Below are 16,553 nucleotides of genomic sequence, written 5' to 3'. Positions count from 1 at the left end.
CGATATGCATGCAAGGCGGTCCTCCACAGTGCGGTTGTCAAGGAGCTTTCTTCCACGTACTACACTGCTGTGGAATGAACTTCTTTGCGCGGGCTTTCAAAAAAAGCGCGTACACCTTCCTTAAAGGCTTCAACGCTCTAGTTTTTCCTCTGGTGATGCAAGAGAATGTGGGCGGCGGTGATCACTTAATACCAGGTGACCCGTACGCTCGTTTGTCCTCCTATTCCATAAAAAAAAGGAATATTTCACACTTACTCAAAATATCATAACTTTACATTTTATTGAGTTATATCTTAATCCGTACGCCATAACTTTTAATACATGTAATATTTAAATGTAACATTTAAATTGTACTGTGTGCCATCTATAGATACGTTTGCAAGTAAAGTAGCAGCGATACAAGACAAGCACGCGGACGCGTCTGTCGGGAATGTGACCGGATCGAACGCAGTGAACGTGTTCCTTGGCATTGGCGTTGCTTGGACCGTGGCGGCTATAGTGCACTGGAGTAAGAATGAAAAGTTCCACGTTGAGCCGGGAAAGTAAGAAGTTTTTTTATATTTGATAACATGGATCTTACATATCTTATATTATAAGGAGGCTCCTTTGCACAGGATGATGGATTATGGGTACCAGAACGGCGCCTATTTCTGCCGTGAAGCAGTAATGTGAAAACATTATTGTGTTTCGTTCTGAAGGGCGCCGTAGCTAGGGAAATTAGTGGGCGAATGAGACGTAACATCTTATGTCTCAAGGTGACGAGCGCAATTATTGTAGTGCCGCTCAGAATTTTTGAGGTTTTCAAGAATCCTGAGCGGCACTGCATTGTAATGGGCAGGGCGTATCAATTACCATCAGCTGAACGATTGATGATGATGAAATTATCGAAGGATCTTACAGCCTAAAAACGCTTAGTACAAAAAGTTCCACATAACACAATTGCGGTATGCTGTGATCCTTACCTGACCAATGAGCATTCAATATCCCATGCCCGCTTACCTCAGCTGGTGCTTATATTGTTTGCATTGAGAATTTATAGAAATTATGAGTCTTCTCCATTATAAGGTCGATATCCTTTAAATTTCTTTGTAATTTACATTGTATATGACTGTCGACTCAAATTTAGAAGTTCTGTTTAATGTAAGGGTAGTGAGATAGTTTCTTTGACCTTGGAGTTCTATTTACTAGTGAGTAAAGGGATTAAAAAAACTAAAGTGTTAGATGCAAGTATAATCTGTTTAAGTCCTTCTTCATAAGTCCCGTAATAACGTCACAGATAATGACATCATCATCATCAGCCGGAAGACGTCCACTGCTGGAAAAAGGCCTCCCCCATAGATTTCCATGAAAATCGGTCCTGTGCTGCCCTTATCCAACATATCTATTTATAAATTTACTCACTCATAATCACTGTTAAATCCATTTTGTTAATGTTAGCATCAACGTTATCCATAAAATTAATTGCTACAGTACTATTTCAAATTATTAATATTAGGCTTAAGAAGGACCTTAAAGTTCTTTAGTAATGGAGAAGTTAATAGCAATTCTATTTATATATATTTCTATATTCTCTGTTTTCTTGCGGTTTAGTTTCTAAATAGCCCGATATCTTGTAAAGAAGTTGATTGAAGCCGAAATATATCAGAAAAAAAGGATTGTGTGGTATTATGAAACCATGGTATAATTGTATTTTTTTTCACATTTAACTAAATTTTTTTGGAATAATATTCCATTAAGGGTATAAAAATCACTTTATCAATCTTAATTTTATGCTTGGAAAATTGGAATAATAATGGGAGATAATAAAAGTAGACTAAAGTCTCCAACTAATATTTTTATTGAGTGTCTTAGCCCTAGTTAAAAATATTGATTGAAAAGGATAAAAAATTATGAAATTTGAATACTTTTGAATACTTTCAATTCTTTTTCATTTATATATAGATATACAGTTTACATGGGTTGACTGATTCCCAATACTTTTCAATCAATATTTTTAATCAGGGAGAGTACGACATACATAATTTAGATTATATGCACATATTAAAAAACTGAAAACAATATTTTATAAAGGTTTCATTCAATAGTCTATACACTACACGGTCAGCTGCTGCGAACTATAGGCACCGACCGTCACGCGACATGCAACACACAGACGAAAAAGTTTGAGACGATGTAATAAAAGTTTCACTTTAATAAGATCTATTTCTTAAGTTCATTATTTTGTTTTGTTCACAGTCTAGCTTTCAGCGTCACCATGTTTTGCTCTGAAGCAATGCTAGCAGTTCTGGTGCTTGTGTTAAGAAGACGAAAATCCATCGGTGGTGAACTAGGAGGTCCCAAGACTATTAAAACTATCACATCAATGTTCTTCTTCTCTCTTTGGCTGGTGTATCTTCTCATGTCTACTTTGGAAGCGTATGGCGTGATCAAAGGATTTTAAATAACTAAAGTTAAGCTCGATAAGCTAAATGTCCATGTGGCTGCGCCCAGAGCTTGGCCAATAAGTATTTTAGGATCATATTATTCTCAATATCACATGTTACGAATGCATATAAAAAAATATTTCAAATGTTGCTTGTGCAGCGAAATCGATTATCGTCACTACACAAATCATTGTATTTTTTATACACGTACATAAAAAAATACCCTTAATACCCGTAATTTCTATAAACTCTTACAGAAGAAAATTTATTTTGTTTATGGTAGGCGATTTGGAATATACAATAATTGTTGTTATTTTTTGCTTTAGCTGCATTTTTACTAACACAAACTTACAAAGAAACAGCTGAAAATATTGCAGTATATGAGATAAAACCTGCTGACAAACAGACGCAAATATTAAAACTATTGGAGGGTTAAAGTTAACCAAAGTTGTATTACTAATACATATGAATATATAAATATAGATGGATATTTTTTTCGAAATTGTTTTTTCAAAAAGGGCCTGAATAGTTATGGATCTATCTATCTATCTGAAATGAGGGGTTTTCGCAACACTTAGGGTCTTCTCACACCACGTTTTTTCACGCGCCGTCGACGTGCGTTTCTCACAATTGGAACGCACTGCGAATGTAATATTATTGCAACCTGTTTATCTATTTATATGTTCATAAAATGTATGAATACTGATAACGACTTTTTCAAGCACTGTCTACGCGCAGTACAGCGATATAGACGCGCCTTGGAAGCGTGTTTGTGTAGTTACAAATACGGTGTGTGTTCTTAAGTATAGAAACCTGCCGACAAACAGTATTACGATGGCATCAATAGATTAAAACGTTCTTCCTTGTGCTTTTTTTACAAAGGAAACATAAAAATATCTCACGTAAACGTAGATATTGGATACGTCCATTTACAAGTGAATGGAAATTATTAGCTTGGTATGGTCAATGGCTCTATTCTATGGTTCGTTCGCATGCGCGACACGTGTACTTTACTCTACTAGAAAAGCTGCAAATAATCTACTTTTTTATAACTTAATTAGAGTAAAAAACGTGCGTTGGCAGGACGCGCGTCTACGGCGCTTAAAACTACGTGGTGTGGAAGGGCTTTTATTGTTTTAATTTAATTTTACTTTTACTCGTCCTTTAATCATTGCTAAAACATTATCAAATATAGACTGTTTTTAGGTGCATGATAATACCGAATGTCTGTTGTTCTAAATTATTTTAATTTTCAAATTTCATCAAATATAGTAAAAGAGTTAATTTGATACAAATTATGTGAAAAAAGGTAAAGATATTAATTTAAGCTTACTGAATGGTTAATAGATTATGCAATATTGAGATGTTATGCTCAAATGTACAGGTAGCATTTTCTCTCTTAATTAATTTCAATTTGTTTTAGCTCTAAATGATATGTGAGTATATATTTATCAATTTTAACTATAGGTTATTTTGTTATAAGCGCGATTACTTTAGTTATGTGTGTTCAGTGGTAAGTTACGATTGTCGCGTCTATATAACTAGTCGTTTTGGAGTAACATACGATTAATGTTTTTTTATAGTTAAGACGCTATGGTTGGTACACGTTTTTTTCTTTTAGGCAATTATATTGTTATTTATTCTAGTCATTTCTTTATTATTTAACACCATTCATTTTGCCATTGTTACTCTACTTAGGTTTGTGAAAGAATTCTTTGTTTTTATCCACTAATGGAACATTTACTGTGAAAATAGTACATAGTGGATTATATTAACTTTAAGCCAAGTTGTCTAAGATATGTAACCCCTATTTGCGATGTTGTTCTTCAAATTATAAATTAATTATTTATTACTTAATTGTGTAAACAAGTAGAATATCAATCAACAGCATACCTCGACTGATATCAATATATTATTCCAATTTCCACTTATTACCAAAATTACCACTATGCTTACAATAACGTTTCCTTCATTGAAAGATTATCTCAATCCAAACAATATGTTATGTTTTTAAAGTGATAACCCTCACTTCTAGGATTAATACACAAATAAAATTTGAAAAACAAAATTTTATGAACGATGCGGTATTCGAACCCACGACCTCCGGCGTTCCGTGCCGGTGCTCTAACCAACTGAGCTAACCGTTCGAGTACCGTCTCGATATAAAATTCTGTTTCGTTTGTTCAACTCTCAGGTTGTGGCTTCATCGTGGGTTCGAATCCCGCATCGTTCATAAAATTTCGTTTTTCAAATTTTATTTGTGTATCTCAATCCAATTAATCTTTGACGTGTAGCTATTATTTACCAATATTCCTTATGAATGTTAATAATCATATATTCATTCACACAATTAAAGATTTATAAAGTGTGGATTGTCCATTTTATCCGTAGTACATCAATCTCCTAAGAGAATGAAAGAAGACAAGACAGGTCGATTCATTAAAAGTAAAAAGAAAGCAGAAGTTAAGGCTCCTTGTTTGGCTGAATATGGTCTACACAAAAAAGACAGGACACTGGATAACAATGCTGTTTGCTAAGATTAAGGATTGGTCTCCGCTGCGCTCCAACTAGATACCGCACTATCTAAGAACAATTTATTACGGCAACTATTAGATGCTTGGGTGCATTACATCTTGACACTCAATGGCATTATTCAAATTGTAGCAAACGCTTCGTGTTATTTTACATTAAAAATAATAAAATACAAAATACTTACTTACTTACATGATATGTGATTCCAGTGTCTTTCTTATTTCTTGTAGTATTATTTTACTACACAACAAGGAATTTTAGTTTCATTTATTAGCAAAGTTTTACAGAACATGTGGCACGTCAACGTCACACATTGTTCGATACTGGCTCGAGTACACCCACTTGGGCGTAGTTGGAGCGCAGTGGAGACCAATCCTTAATCTAAGATTTAACCATTGTTTTCGATCTTTTTAACAACGTCAAACAAACGGGGTGAAATAAATGGCAGATGACAAATTTCAATTTAAAGCGTTTAAACAGATCTTATTTTTGAATAAAAATAACCTTATGAAGGTTATATAATATAATATAATATAATTTATGAATTATGGTCAAATTACGATCTAAAAAGATCGCTCACAATGAGACAAAGTTGAGGTATAAATAGAAGTGAGGTGCGTAAAGATAAATTTTAGAAATAAAAGCACCCTTTCGTTATGATACAGTATGGATTGCATACAGGCTATGAAATAAATAAAATATATAAGTAATACTAGTCCACAGAACTATTGCAAAATTAATTATTAATTTAAAACTTTTAAATTTAATAAGTGACATTTTCAAACAAAATAAATATTCAAATAAATGTACTAACAGTCAACAGTACCGTACAGACAACGTACATTGACCTCTGGATCGTCGGCTTCACCTTTGATTTGTTTGATTATTTGCGACAACATAAAAATTCACTATGTTCATTCTTACGAACACTTTGTTATTGGGTATAATATTGTGCATCTTGATTTATCTTCAAAAAAATCTCACCCGTTTACGTAAACCGTAAATTACGTACATTATTTTATTAATTGTTTACGTTATTACAAACCAACATAAACTAGATGTGCCATAACACCAAGTTAAAGTTTAAATCGATGTGAAGTGCGGAAAGAAAAAAAATATTTATTGTAAGTCCATATATAATTATAACAAATGTATTATTTTAAATATTCCATTAATTTTTACGTTATAACAGACCTGCTTAAATTGAAATCGCAATTAGATCGACTTAAAGTTGAAACAGAAGTGAAGTGCGGAAAGATTAAAATTTATACATAATCGGCCTTACAAATAAACTTGGTGTCATACTGATAATAAACTAAGAATATTTATAATGCTTACAAATAGACATTTTGCCTATGATGGGTCTATTCGGCAACATTTTCCACGTTTATTTGCAAGACTACTTTAAAGACATTCAGAAAACTTCAGAATTATCATTGTATTAACAGTGTCTACAGTAATATAAGTGCAAGGCCGAATAAGTACTTCTATTCATATTAGAAATTTCAAGAAATGCGTCTTATGTCTCAAAGTGACAAGCACAATTGCTATGAAACTCATATATCTTATTGGTTATTCAAGAATCCAGAACGGAACTGCATTTTTATTCTACCTTTGTCTATCACATACCATAATTTGAACATCTTGATAGACGCATTTCTGCTTATTTAAAAAGAAACGTAAAACGCACCCAAGAGTAGCCACTAAGAGATGACAATGACATAACAAATGAAATACGATGAAAATGACAGTTAATAATGACATCCCTAATTGGCTAACGATTATAAAGATGTACTCTTTGTTCATAGCACCTCAAAACATTTAACCTGTCAAGTAACAGTCCACTTAAAAAGGTGATGACGGCACTTTTCATTTAATTAGTTAAAATGTGGCTCGTTAATTATCTCCCCTTAATTATCTTTGACGATATTAATAGAATGTTTCTGTTTATTTATGCAAACTTATAAAAGTGTGTGTTATTAGTCAGAATATGTTTCCGTTACAGAAACAAAGCGTAAAAGCGACAAAAATATATTTAAAACTGTAGGTACTTAATTTAATAAATTTGCTCAATCGCTTAGAACTACGTATAGACATCGTTTAGTTGTGTGTCTTCTAACAATTTCGATTGAGCAATTGCGATGCGACTTGGCATTTTGGGATTTTCAAGAATCCTAAGCGGCACTGCATTGTAATGGACAGGGCGTATTATAACTTCATGAACATAAAGATTGTCAGGCAAGGGGTTGCCACGATGTTAACTGTCTGGCAATAAATGACTTGATTTTTATTAATTTTATGAAGGTAGTAGCAGAAATCACACTTTATAATTTGATGTATTTAGGTCGGTATTTTACACAGCTATAGTTCCGTTTACCGGCCAAAGCCACGGTAACCCAAACTTCATAATGGCCACCGTTCTTACCTGTGGTGGGAGCATGTGCTGACAAATTTCAGCTTTTATAAAATAACAAAGGTAATCTCACCGTAATCAGGCCAGCGAAGCTCTCTAAGAAAAATATATATATCCTGCTATAATCTTGTGAAAAAAAGGAGATAGCCGAAATCCACTATGCTATAAGCAACTGGTCGCTTTCAAACTTAGCCGGATTATACTTTGTCGCCAATCGCGATACTGTAATTACTACTATTTCAAACTTATGTCAAATCACTGCACGTTTCATACAAAAGTAAATTTAAATTTTTACTTAGGCAGTCCTGCCTCTTATTACTTAGTATTTACATCCTCTTTGGTCGTAATATATTTTATGACATGGCTGCCCACGAACGACTGTTTGACATTTATCTATTTAATTCGTTTCACCTGCTAATTAATAAAAAGGCATTTATTTTCTCAAAATTGATTCCTTTAGAATTCTTTTTGATGTCATTTCTACTATAACTACTAAATACTACTACCGCTTTGGAAACAAATGGAGCTCTGAGAGAGAACAAGAGGCGCAAGAAACTCTCCCAGCATTCTTTTTTTGCACTCTTTTCAATAAAAATATACAATATTGTACAGTCATTTCTATCGCTAGAAAATAATCACAATCTAGTCCCAGGCTGTCCGATCATTTAGATATTCAGCAGTGGAGTAATAGGATTTACGATACAGCCATTTTTTTCATAAAACATTTAAATTTATTTATAGATAATGCCTGAACAGTGGCTGGGACTTTATTATAGAAGTGTATACATTTACCCTTAAAGCTATTATGTATCTTATGAAGCCTACTAGAATTAGTCACAAGCAATCCCTTATTTCTAGTGTTATAATAATGAAAATCACTATTAAGAGCAAAAAGGTGACGATTTTTGTGTAATACAATCTATTCTCGACTGTACTTAGCGCTTAGTTTGCTGAGCACTAAGAATAATTGTTAAAATTTTCAATTGTACCTATTTATGCACAAAAGATACAACAAGCATAAATGAGTAATAGTGCAAAAATTTATAGGTACCAGTTATTTTTTAATCACGTAAGTATATATATAAAAATTCAATGTATTTTTGTTCAAAATCGCATATCTCATCAAGTTCTCTTCTAATCATTTTGTAATTTTTACAAAACATTGTATTCCTCTATAGAAGAGTATTACTTGACCACTGTACTTACCATTTTTCCATTGGATTTTTCCTAACATGGGTATCCGAGAAAATAATTATAATTGCTACAGTTCAGAAAAAGTTAATTCATAACTATATTTTTTATACTGACAGTCTAAGTTTTATTCTTTCGAACCAACAAAGTTTGTACAACGAAATATATGAACTTATAATATTTATAATTACGATTATACATTGTATTTAATAGATAACTTTGGGCATTATTTTATTTATAGAATGAACTGTACAGTATAATACTTGATAAATAAGAAAATGTTATTTTATCAGACATTCTTATCTGGCTCATTTTTGTGTCAGATAAATAACCAAATTGTAATAAGCTTGCGGCGGTGAGAAATAAGATTTGCTACGAAAACAGATCGTTGAACTTTCCAACAGAAACAAAATAGCAACTAATATTGATATCCTAGAACAATAACATAACTTTGGATCTCACAAAAACGATATTTGTTTTGCAACAATTCGACGCAGCGCAGATGGCGGTCAACGCTGGCTTAAGGCTAGGTTGCATCATATTAGCTGATAAATTTAAAGTTAAAGTCGAATTCAACGTTAACGTTACAACAGTCAACAGTAACGCTGATCTTAACATAGACAGCGGATTGTGTAGCACCATCGTATTCCTTGGCATAGTTAAAGATAACCTTAAAAAGGGAGAAATCAACTCAATACCGAAAAATTATTTTAAACTTTTGACAGATCGCTGTTAGCAAAAACAATAGCTTCAACCGGCGACGATTGGTTACGGTTAACAGTTAAAGTTATGATGTTATCTAAAAATTGTCAAATGTTGCAACACATTTGTTGCTTAACCGGTACTTTAACATGCTTGTTATTGCTAAAGTTAGTTGATGCATGCCTAAGAGTTTTTTACGCAATGTTTTAGAACAGTCGGAAGGCATACGCGTGGATATCTCTTTTACCTGGATGGGGAAAGGGATGAAGACGAAGAAGGATGAGGACCACGTTTATATACAGTTTTAATATATTTTGAATATATACCCTTAACAGAAATATGTTGAGAAAAAAAGTATCAGCTCGATCCATCTAACCGCGTGCAACACAGTTGAAGTATCGGGGACCCAGTATACATACTCTGTAAACGGCTGGATCACTTTGCGTTACGTAGAGACGTACGGGAGTGGTCGGTACAGCTGTTTCACCTGATTCCTGCCGCCGAATTCCACATTCGTACGATACGCCACAAATTAGGATATCACCCCCACCATCTGGATGTGTGGTGGTCCTCCACAGTGCGGTTTTCAAGGAGCTTTCTTCCACGTGCTACAAAGCTGTGGAATGAGCTTCTTTGTGCGGTGTTTCCGGGACGATATGACATCAGTAGGTACCTTTAAAAAAATGCGCGTTCAAATCAAAAATAAACACCTTCGATTGATTACGCTGGTGGTTGCAAGACGCTCGTTTGTACTCCAAACTTTGCATAAAAAAAAGGTTTCTGAAAATATTAACTATTTCAGCTTTATAAAAAAGACATTAATTATACTAAAATCACGAAAAATAAAAACATAATCAAAAGCTACCTTGAATGTATGAAAATGAAGTTTCATGAAGAAGAAATTCAGTAGATAATTAACGTATGAGCTACAAGGAAGGAGAAAGAGAGAATCACTACAGAGTTGTCGCAAAGGTTATACAAAACTTACACAACTTTAAAAATACTATAACGGCGGTTTTATTTTAAAATTCTGTCTTTCTATTTATTATAAAACACAACACATTATCGGTTATGAAAACAGCAAGTCGACTAAAAACTAAAATCTACATTGACCCGATAATCCGTTTGTTATTAAGGTACTCTTCGTAGAAGACCTTTACTAAATCTAGTCACGGCATTCTTCCATTTCGTCTATATTGAACGGATTTAGGCGTAAAATCATGAAGGATTCATTCAATCCGACGAAGAAAGCCATTAGTTAGATTGCCATTAGATTAAATTGTTAATGTTTGTAACATTTCACGCAACACGCACCGAAGTACGTGCAGAAAGGTTGATCGGATCGCCCACCCGGAAAACCACATCAAATGGATATTATGTTACTTCAAAAATACCAACAGAAACAGAGTTTCTTTGACCGTGTATTATAACTGAAAAAAATATTACCTAATCAATTGATCTTTTTGGGTAATGTATAGAATTCGAAAAAACAAAAAACAATGTGTGGGCCTAAGATCTGGCGACAAAAATGAATACATAATTAATAAATTAAGCCTAATTGATACAGAATAAAACTAAAAATGAACTATTTAAAAAAACACGATTTAAGTGAAACTTCTTTCCTCAAAATAACTTTACTATTCGTTTTATAATTATAACACGAAAATTTTTTTTTAACCTTTGCCAGGTGTGGGATTCGAACCCACTCTCCTTCTCGGGAACTAGAGCGTAAATCTAGCGCATAACACTATTTGGCTACTAACTACTGCTTTCATGTCAGGTTACATGAAAGCAGTAGTTAATATTAATGATTCAACTTATTCCGCGGCTGGTTTATGCAACCGCCGATAGATGGACGTTAAAAAAGCTCGCTAGCAATAAACATCCATTTATAAAAGTTACTAACAATATTGTTTTAATATTATATTTACAATTATAATTGTGTACTTATTTTATATTTCATTATTGAAACGAGCTATTTACAAAATTAGTTTTATTATATTTACAATATTAGCATTTCATTGTACCATATATATATTATTAATTTAAACTACCGTCCATATTTGATTTTGAATAAAAAAGTGTTACAGAAAAAATATATGCAACGAAATTTATGTTAGTTTGACAGTACAAACTTTATTTATATCGAAAAAAAAAAATATAGATTCGTTGACAGTTGTATTATTATTACCATCACTTGTCAAGTGCAAATAATAGTCGATATTTCGTTATAAAAAGTAGAAATATAATATTCATATTAGATTTTATATATGCTTTGAAGGCGTAGAATGAAATAATTTAACGACTAATATTTTCATATGTAATTAAACAATATTATTATTATAATATGTTTAGAAAACTACGACCCGGTTACAATATCCCTGGATGTGACGTCGTGACGTCACAATATAGTAGTTTTGTTACGGTGTGCAAAACAGGCATCACTAGAATACTATTATTAATAAATAAACTACGATTTATTTTCTCTGTATTATTGATTGATATAAAGGTGTTTTGTTGCAAAAATAAATGAAATAATTTATTAATAATAATGAAAAAGTAAGCCTTCATTTTTGACACAGAAACTATAGAATTATTAACAACAAAACCTAAGATTAGGGATTGGTCTCCGCTGCGCTCCAACTAGATACCCCAGTCACAAAGTGTGGCAACTAATACTACACCCAACCTGCAAGCTTAGCCGGATTATACATCGTCACCATATTGTAATTACTATTTCAAACTTATGTCAAATCTCACTGCACGTTTCATACAAAACTAAATTTCAATTTTTACTCAGGCATTCCCTCCCGCCTTTTATTACGTAGTATTTACATCGTCTTTGTAATGGGTGTCAAATTTTGCTTTGTCAATGTGTGTGTTAGCCAGTGGTTTAGTGATGTGGTGATCGAAATCAATCAAAATCGGTTACAGTTACAATCAATTCGCTGTCCTTTTCTTTCTTGCTGTATCTCCATAAGAGGTATTTTTCTCTCTTGCACGCTTCGTTCGTAGATAAAGAAGATTACTGGAAGATCATGGATCTATCCTTACATCAAGGATTAGTCTCCACTGCCCTCCAACTCGATACCGCGCTCGTAGTCGCAAAGTGCCACATGTTCTGTTAAATTTTGCCAATAATTGAAAATTAAATGCCGGGTTGCGTAGTAAAACTAAGTTAAAATAATACTACAAGAAATATGAAAAACACTGGAATCACATATCATCAGTAAATATTTTGTATTTTATTAATTTAAATGTAAAATAACACGAAGCGTATTTTACAAAATTTTAAAGATGCCACGCACATAAGCATCTAAGAGTTGCCGCAATAAAAAAGCTATTCTTCTTAGATTGTATGTACTTGTTGTTCGGTATCTAGTTGGAGCGCCGCGGAGACCAATTCTTAACCTAAGGATCTATCCTAAAAATAGCCATATGGTTATTATCCCTTTAAGAAGTTATTCAGTGGTCGAAGTAACATAAGATGAGGCAATCTGTTGAGGCCAATTGTTGCATAACACCATCCAGTATTATCTTAGTGTTGATTGTAATTAAGAAAAGAACATTCAAGGATAATGGTAGATATACATTGACTCCATATGATTGCAAAATGATTGATCAATATTGTAAGTGACTATAGAAAATATACCTATTATAAAATGATAAGTCTATTTTAATGTGTAATAACAATAGAAATCTAAAGAAGAATGTAATAGAAATGTTATAAATGCTAATTCTTTGCGAGATGATGTGATCGGCCCCCCTATATATAAACATTAAATTGCTCCTTACGTTTTCCACGCTACGGATATTGAAGGCCTTCCGCATCAATAGTGTGCAAAGTGACAGCAAGACAAATAAATTAAAATCTCACAGAGAAAAATTATGAAAATATTTAAACAAAGAGTTTAGTTAAAAAAACGGCCAAGTTTATGTCGGACTCGCGCACGAAGGGCTCCGTAGCATTATCTATAAAATTCTCTAAAAATCACGATTCATGAGATATAGCCTGATGACAGACACCCAAACAGCAGAGTCTAAGTAATAGGGTTCATGTTGGTATAGATACAGGTCCTGGATGAGTTTCTGCAGTTAGATATACTGAAATACACCACATTTTCGCCTCGCTATTTCGATTGATACTAAATCACTACTTTCCCGCTTCTAGTCAATAATTCGGGATGTGAGACGATATGTTTCACTCGACTATATCACTTCTAGTACCTTCTTTCTAGATTTCTATATTAATAGTAGAATAGTAGTACAATACTATATACAAAAACTTTAAAATGTCTATAAGATTTGTCATATCCAATTTTATTTATACCTGATTTTACCTTATACTTCTTAAATCTTATACTAGTTATTAAGATACGTAGTGACCTATTTCCTATTTGCTATTTCCCATTTTCTCTCTTAAAAATGTTCCAAAATTAATAAATTTCTACCTATTTCTTGTATGAATCAAATATAATTACGATAACATACCTGCTGATCTTTTGCTGTCTGTAGTAGTATTCCTTCAGGCCTATTATTAGCTTTAAGACCAGAAATGTTTTGTTATTTAGTTTCATCGTCTACTGCTATACCCTTTGTTCCTCCAAAGATCTCCACGACGATTGGTACTGCGCTGCCCTCATCCAGCGTATTCCGATGATCTTCACCAGATCTTCGGTCCATCTTGTGAGGGGCCTCCCTTGGTAGGCACACGTAGTATTGGTAGGCACCAACACTGCGTCTTCCGGTACGTGGTCGCCACTCGAGGACATTTCTGCCCCACCCATCTGTCCGTCGAGCTATGGTGCCCTGCCCACTGCCACTTAAGTTTCACAATCAGATGAACTATGTCAGTGACTTTCGTTCTCCTTCGAATCTCCTCATTTCTGATTTGATCTCGCAGGGAAACTCCGAGCATAGCCCTCTCCATTGCTCTCTGAGCGACCATGACCATCATGTTATTTAGTTTAAGCAAGCTTATTATATTTTGTAAAAATTTTGGGATTACAGTAATATTTTTTGCTACTAAGTACTAGCAAAGCGACTCAAGTTTCCTCTGTGTGAACTTCATTTATGAAGCTCCTGCTTATTCTGAAAAGCTTTCGCTGATTTCTCAGCAAGCTGCCTCCATATCACTATATCCTCGGCTATCACAGAGCATTCGGAATACCGAGTCCCATTATGGTCTCAACTTGGTCAGACCAGCGGATTGGTGATCTACCCACGCAGCATTTTCTCCAGATCATCCGTTTGCCTGGAGGTACTATGAACAAAATAGCTGAGGACTCTTTTAGGAGCTTTCTTTTTGTAGCCTATGGGGGCATTCAGCATATTTTACTCGAACACCCCATTTCAAAAGCTTCAACCTTCTTTTAGTCACTTTTTCCAATCGAAAATGATTCGGAACCAAACAAAGCAAATAAATGGTTTTAAAAAAGTTTATTCAAAATTAAAAAACACGCTAAATTAAGTTCTGTAATAAAGAAGGAGTGTGCTCTAAGCACACGACTGGAGTAAAACAAATTATTAATTTATAAAATTGTTCAAGAATGAAATTTATACGAAATAATCAAGAAATCACCATTCGTGTAACGCTAGCGTTCGTTCGTTACGCTCTCGTCAGGCATTCACCAGCTTACTCCTCAAGTCAAGCGTACGAAAAGCTGTTTTACTTCAATCAACAGGGATTATTTAAAAAAAGTTAATACTATGCCAGTTCTACCATGATTTTTTCTTCCACTAGTCTATATATTGTACTAGTCGTTTCTATCCACGACTCTCTCTATATGTATTTTTGTGTAATAGTAATAATTAGTAAGTACATTTCTGTCAGCGCTTTATTTCTTCAGCTGAACATATAATATCTAAGACCGTTTCTTGGACATTGCAACATTACTTTATTTTTCTAAAATAAACGTAGCCTAAGTTACTCCTTATTACATCAGCTACCTGCTAATAAAAGTCCCGTCTAAATCGGTCCAGTCAATTCAGAGATTAAACGGAACAAACAGACAGACAGACATAAATACAATAATTGTAAAAAAAATATTTTGGTGTATGTACCGTATATATATTCATATACATGTAGTAAAAAACGGTTATTTCAACATAACATATAACAAACAGACACTCCAATTTTATTTATATGTATAGATATTTCTTTTCCCTTACGGCACTTAAGGCACATGGTTCCCATATAGCAGCTGGTATGTTATCCTAATTTGACTCTAATAGATGTTACGATAAGAGCGAGATAAGCTTGTATAACTCGATGTTGTATGCAATACGTTACAATAGGTAGTTAAAAGGCACCATAATGTTGTAATTATTTTGATAATTATTATTGTTATTAAATATGAAATAAAGTGTTTGTTAAGTATATATTTGAGTTTCTTTTAAGCTATTCCTAAATGGCGTATTATACATTAATTTTCCCAAAATTGGTTCCTTTAGAATTCTATGTGATGTCATTTTCTAATACTACTACCGCTTCGGAAATAAATGACGCTCTTAGAGAGAAGAAGCGGTGCAAGAAACTCTACCAGCATTCTTTTTTGGTCCCAGGTTGTCCGATCACTTAGATATTCAGCTGTGGAGTAGTAGAATTTACGACAGAGTCATTTTTTAATAAAAGATTCAAATTTATTTATAGATGATGCCTGAATAGTGGCTGGGACTTTATTATAAAAGTGTATACATTTACTCTTAAAGCTATTGTGTATCTTATGAAGTCTACTAGAATTAGTTACAAGCAATCCCTTATTTTTAGTGTTATAATAATAAAAATCACTGATAAGAGCAAAATCAATATGAATTATACCTGTAAAGAATCAATTCAATCAAAGAACTCGTTAGTTCTCCTTTTTAATAAAAAAGGATAATTCATTGCTCATCTATCTTCATATTATGACGGTTGGTAATTATCTCCAAATATTTTCGAGACATAGAAGGACAAACGACATCAGCTGATAAGAATAGAAATACAAAAACATATATTGCTACAACACTTGGTAAACGTCATGAAGAAGAATTAACTATAACAACTTAGCCTACTTAAGATAATATTATACAATTTTAGGTGGCCTGCGCAGAACCAGTCAAGAACCATAAATTACTATCTCCTATATAAAATGCTCGACTTTAGCTTACTAAAGGCTAAAAAACTAAAGCTAAAAAAGGCTAAACTAATGGCTTACCATATTTGGTAAAGTAGCTTTATTTCTTAAATTTGTGTATGTCCTAGTATAATACAGCCTGTTATTTTATTGTTAAATTGAAAACCAAAACCTATT

At 33.3% G+C, this 16,553-nt stretch overlaps 1 protein-coding gene across 2 annotated transcripts in view; it reads left to right on the top strand.

Annotated features, from left to right (window-relative positions):
* Positions 1 to 15,642, top strand: part of LOC126964855 (sodium/calcium exchanger 1) — a 146,908-nt gene extending 131,266 nt beyond the window's left edge. The window contains exons 7-9 of one of the 2 annotated variants that reach the window (XR_007729440.1): positions 371 to 542; positions 2,236 to 14,065; positions 14,102 to 15,642. Coding sequence is in view for 1 of the 2 variants with exons in the window: in XM_050808174.1 (XP_050664131.1) it covers positions 371 to 542; positions 2,236 to 2,440 (377 nt within the window). In the remaining variant the exon portion in view is untranslated. Of the gene's footprint in view, positions 1 to 370; positions 543 to 2,235 lie in introns of both variants that reach the window. The other variant, XM_050808174.1, reaches the window with a different exon arrangement.
* Positions 15,643 to 16,553: the final 911 nt, after the last annotated feature.

This window comes from Leptidea sinapis, chromosome 6 (genome assembly GCF_905404315.1).
Source record: "Leptidea sinapis chromosome 6, ilLepSina1.1, whole genome shotgun sequence".
Lineage (NCBI taxonomy): Eukaryota > Metazoa > Arthropoda > Insecta > Lepidoptera > Pieridae > Leptidea > Leptidea sinapis.
This window is presented reverse-complemented; position numbering and strand designations above follow the sequence as displayed.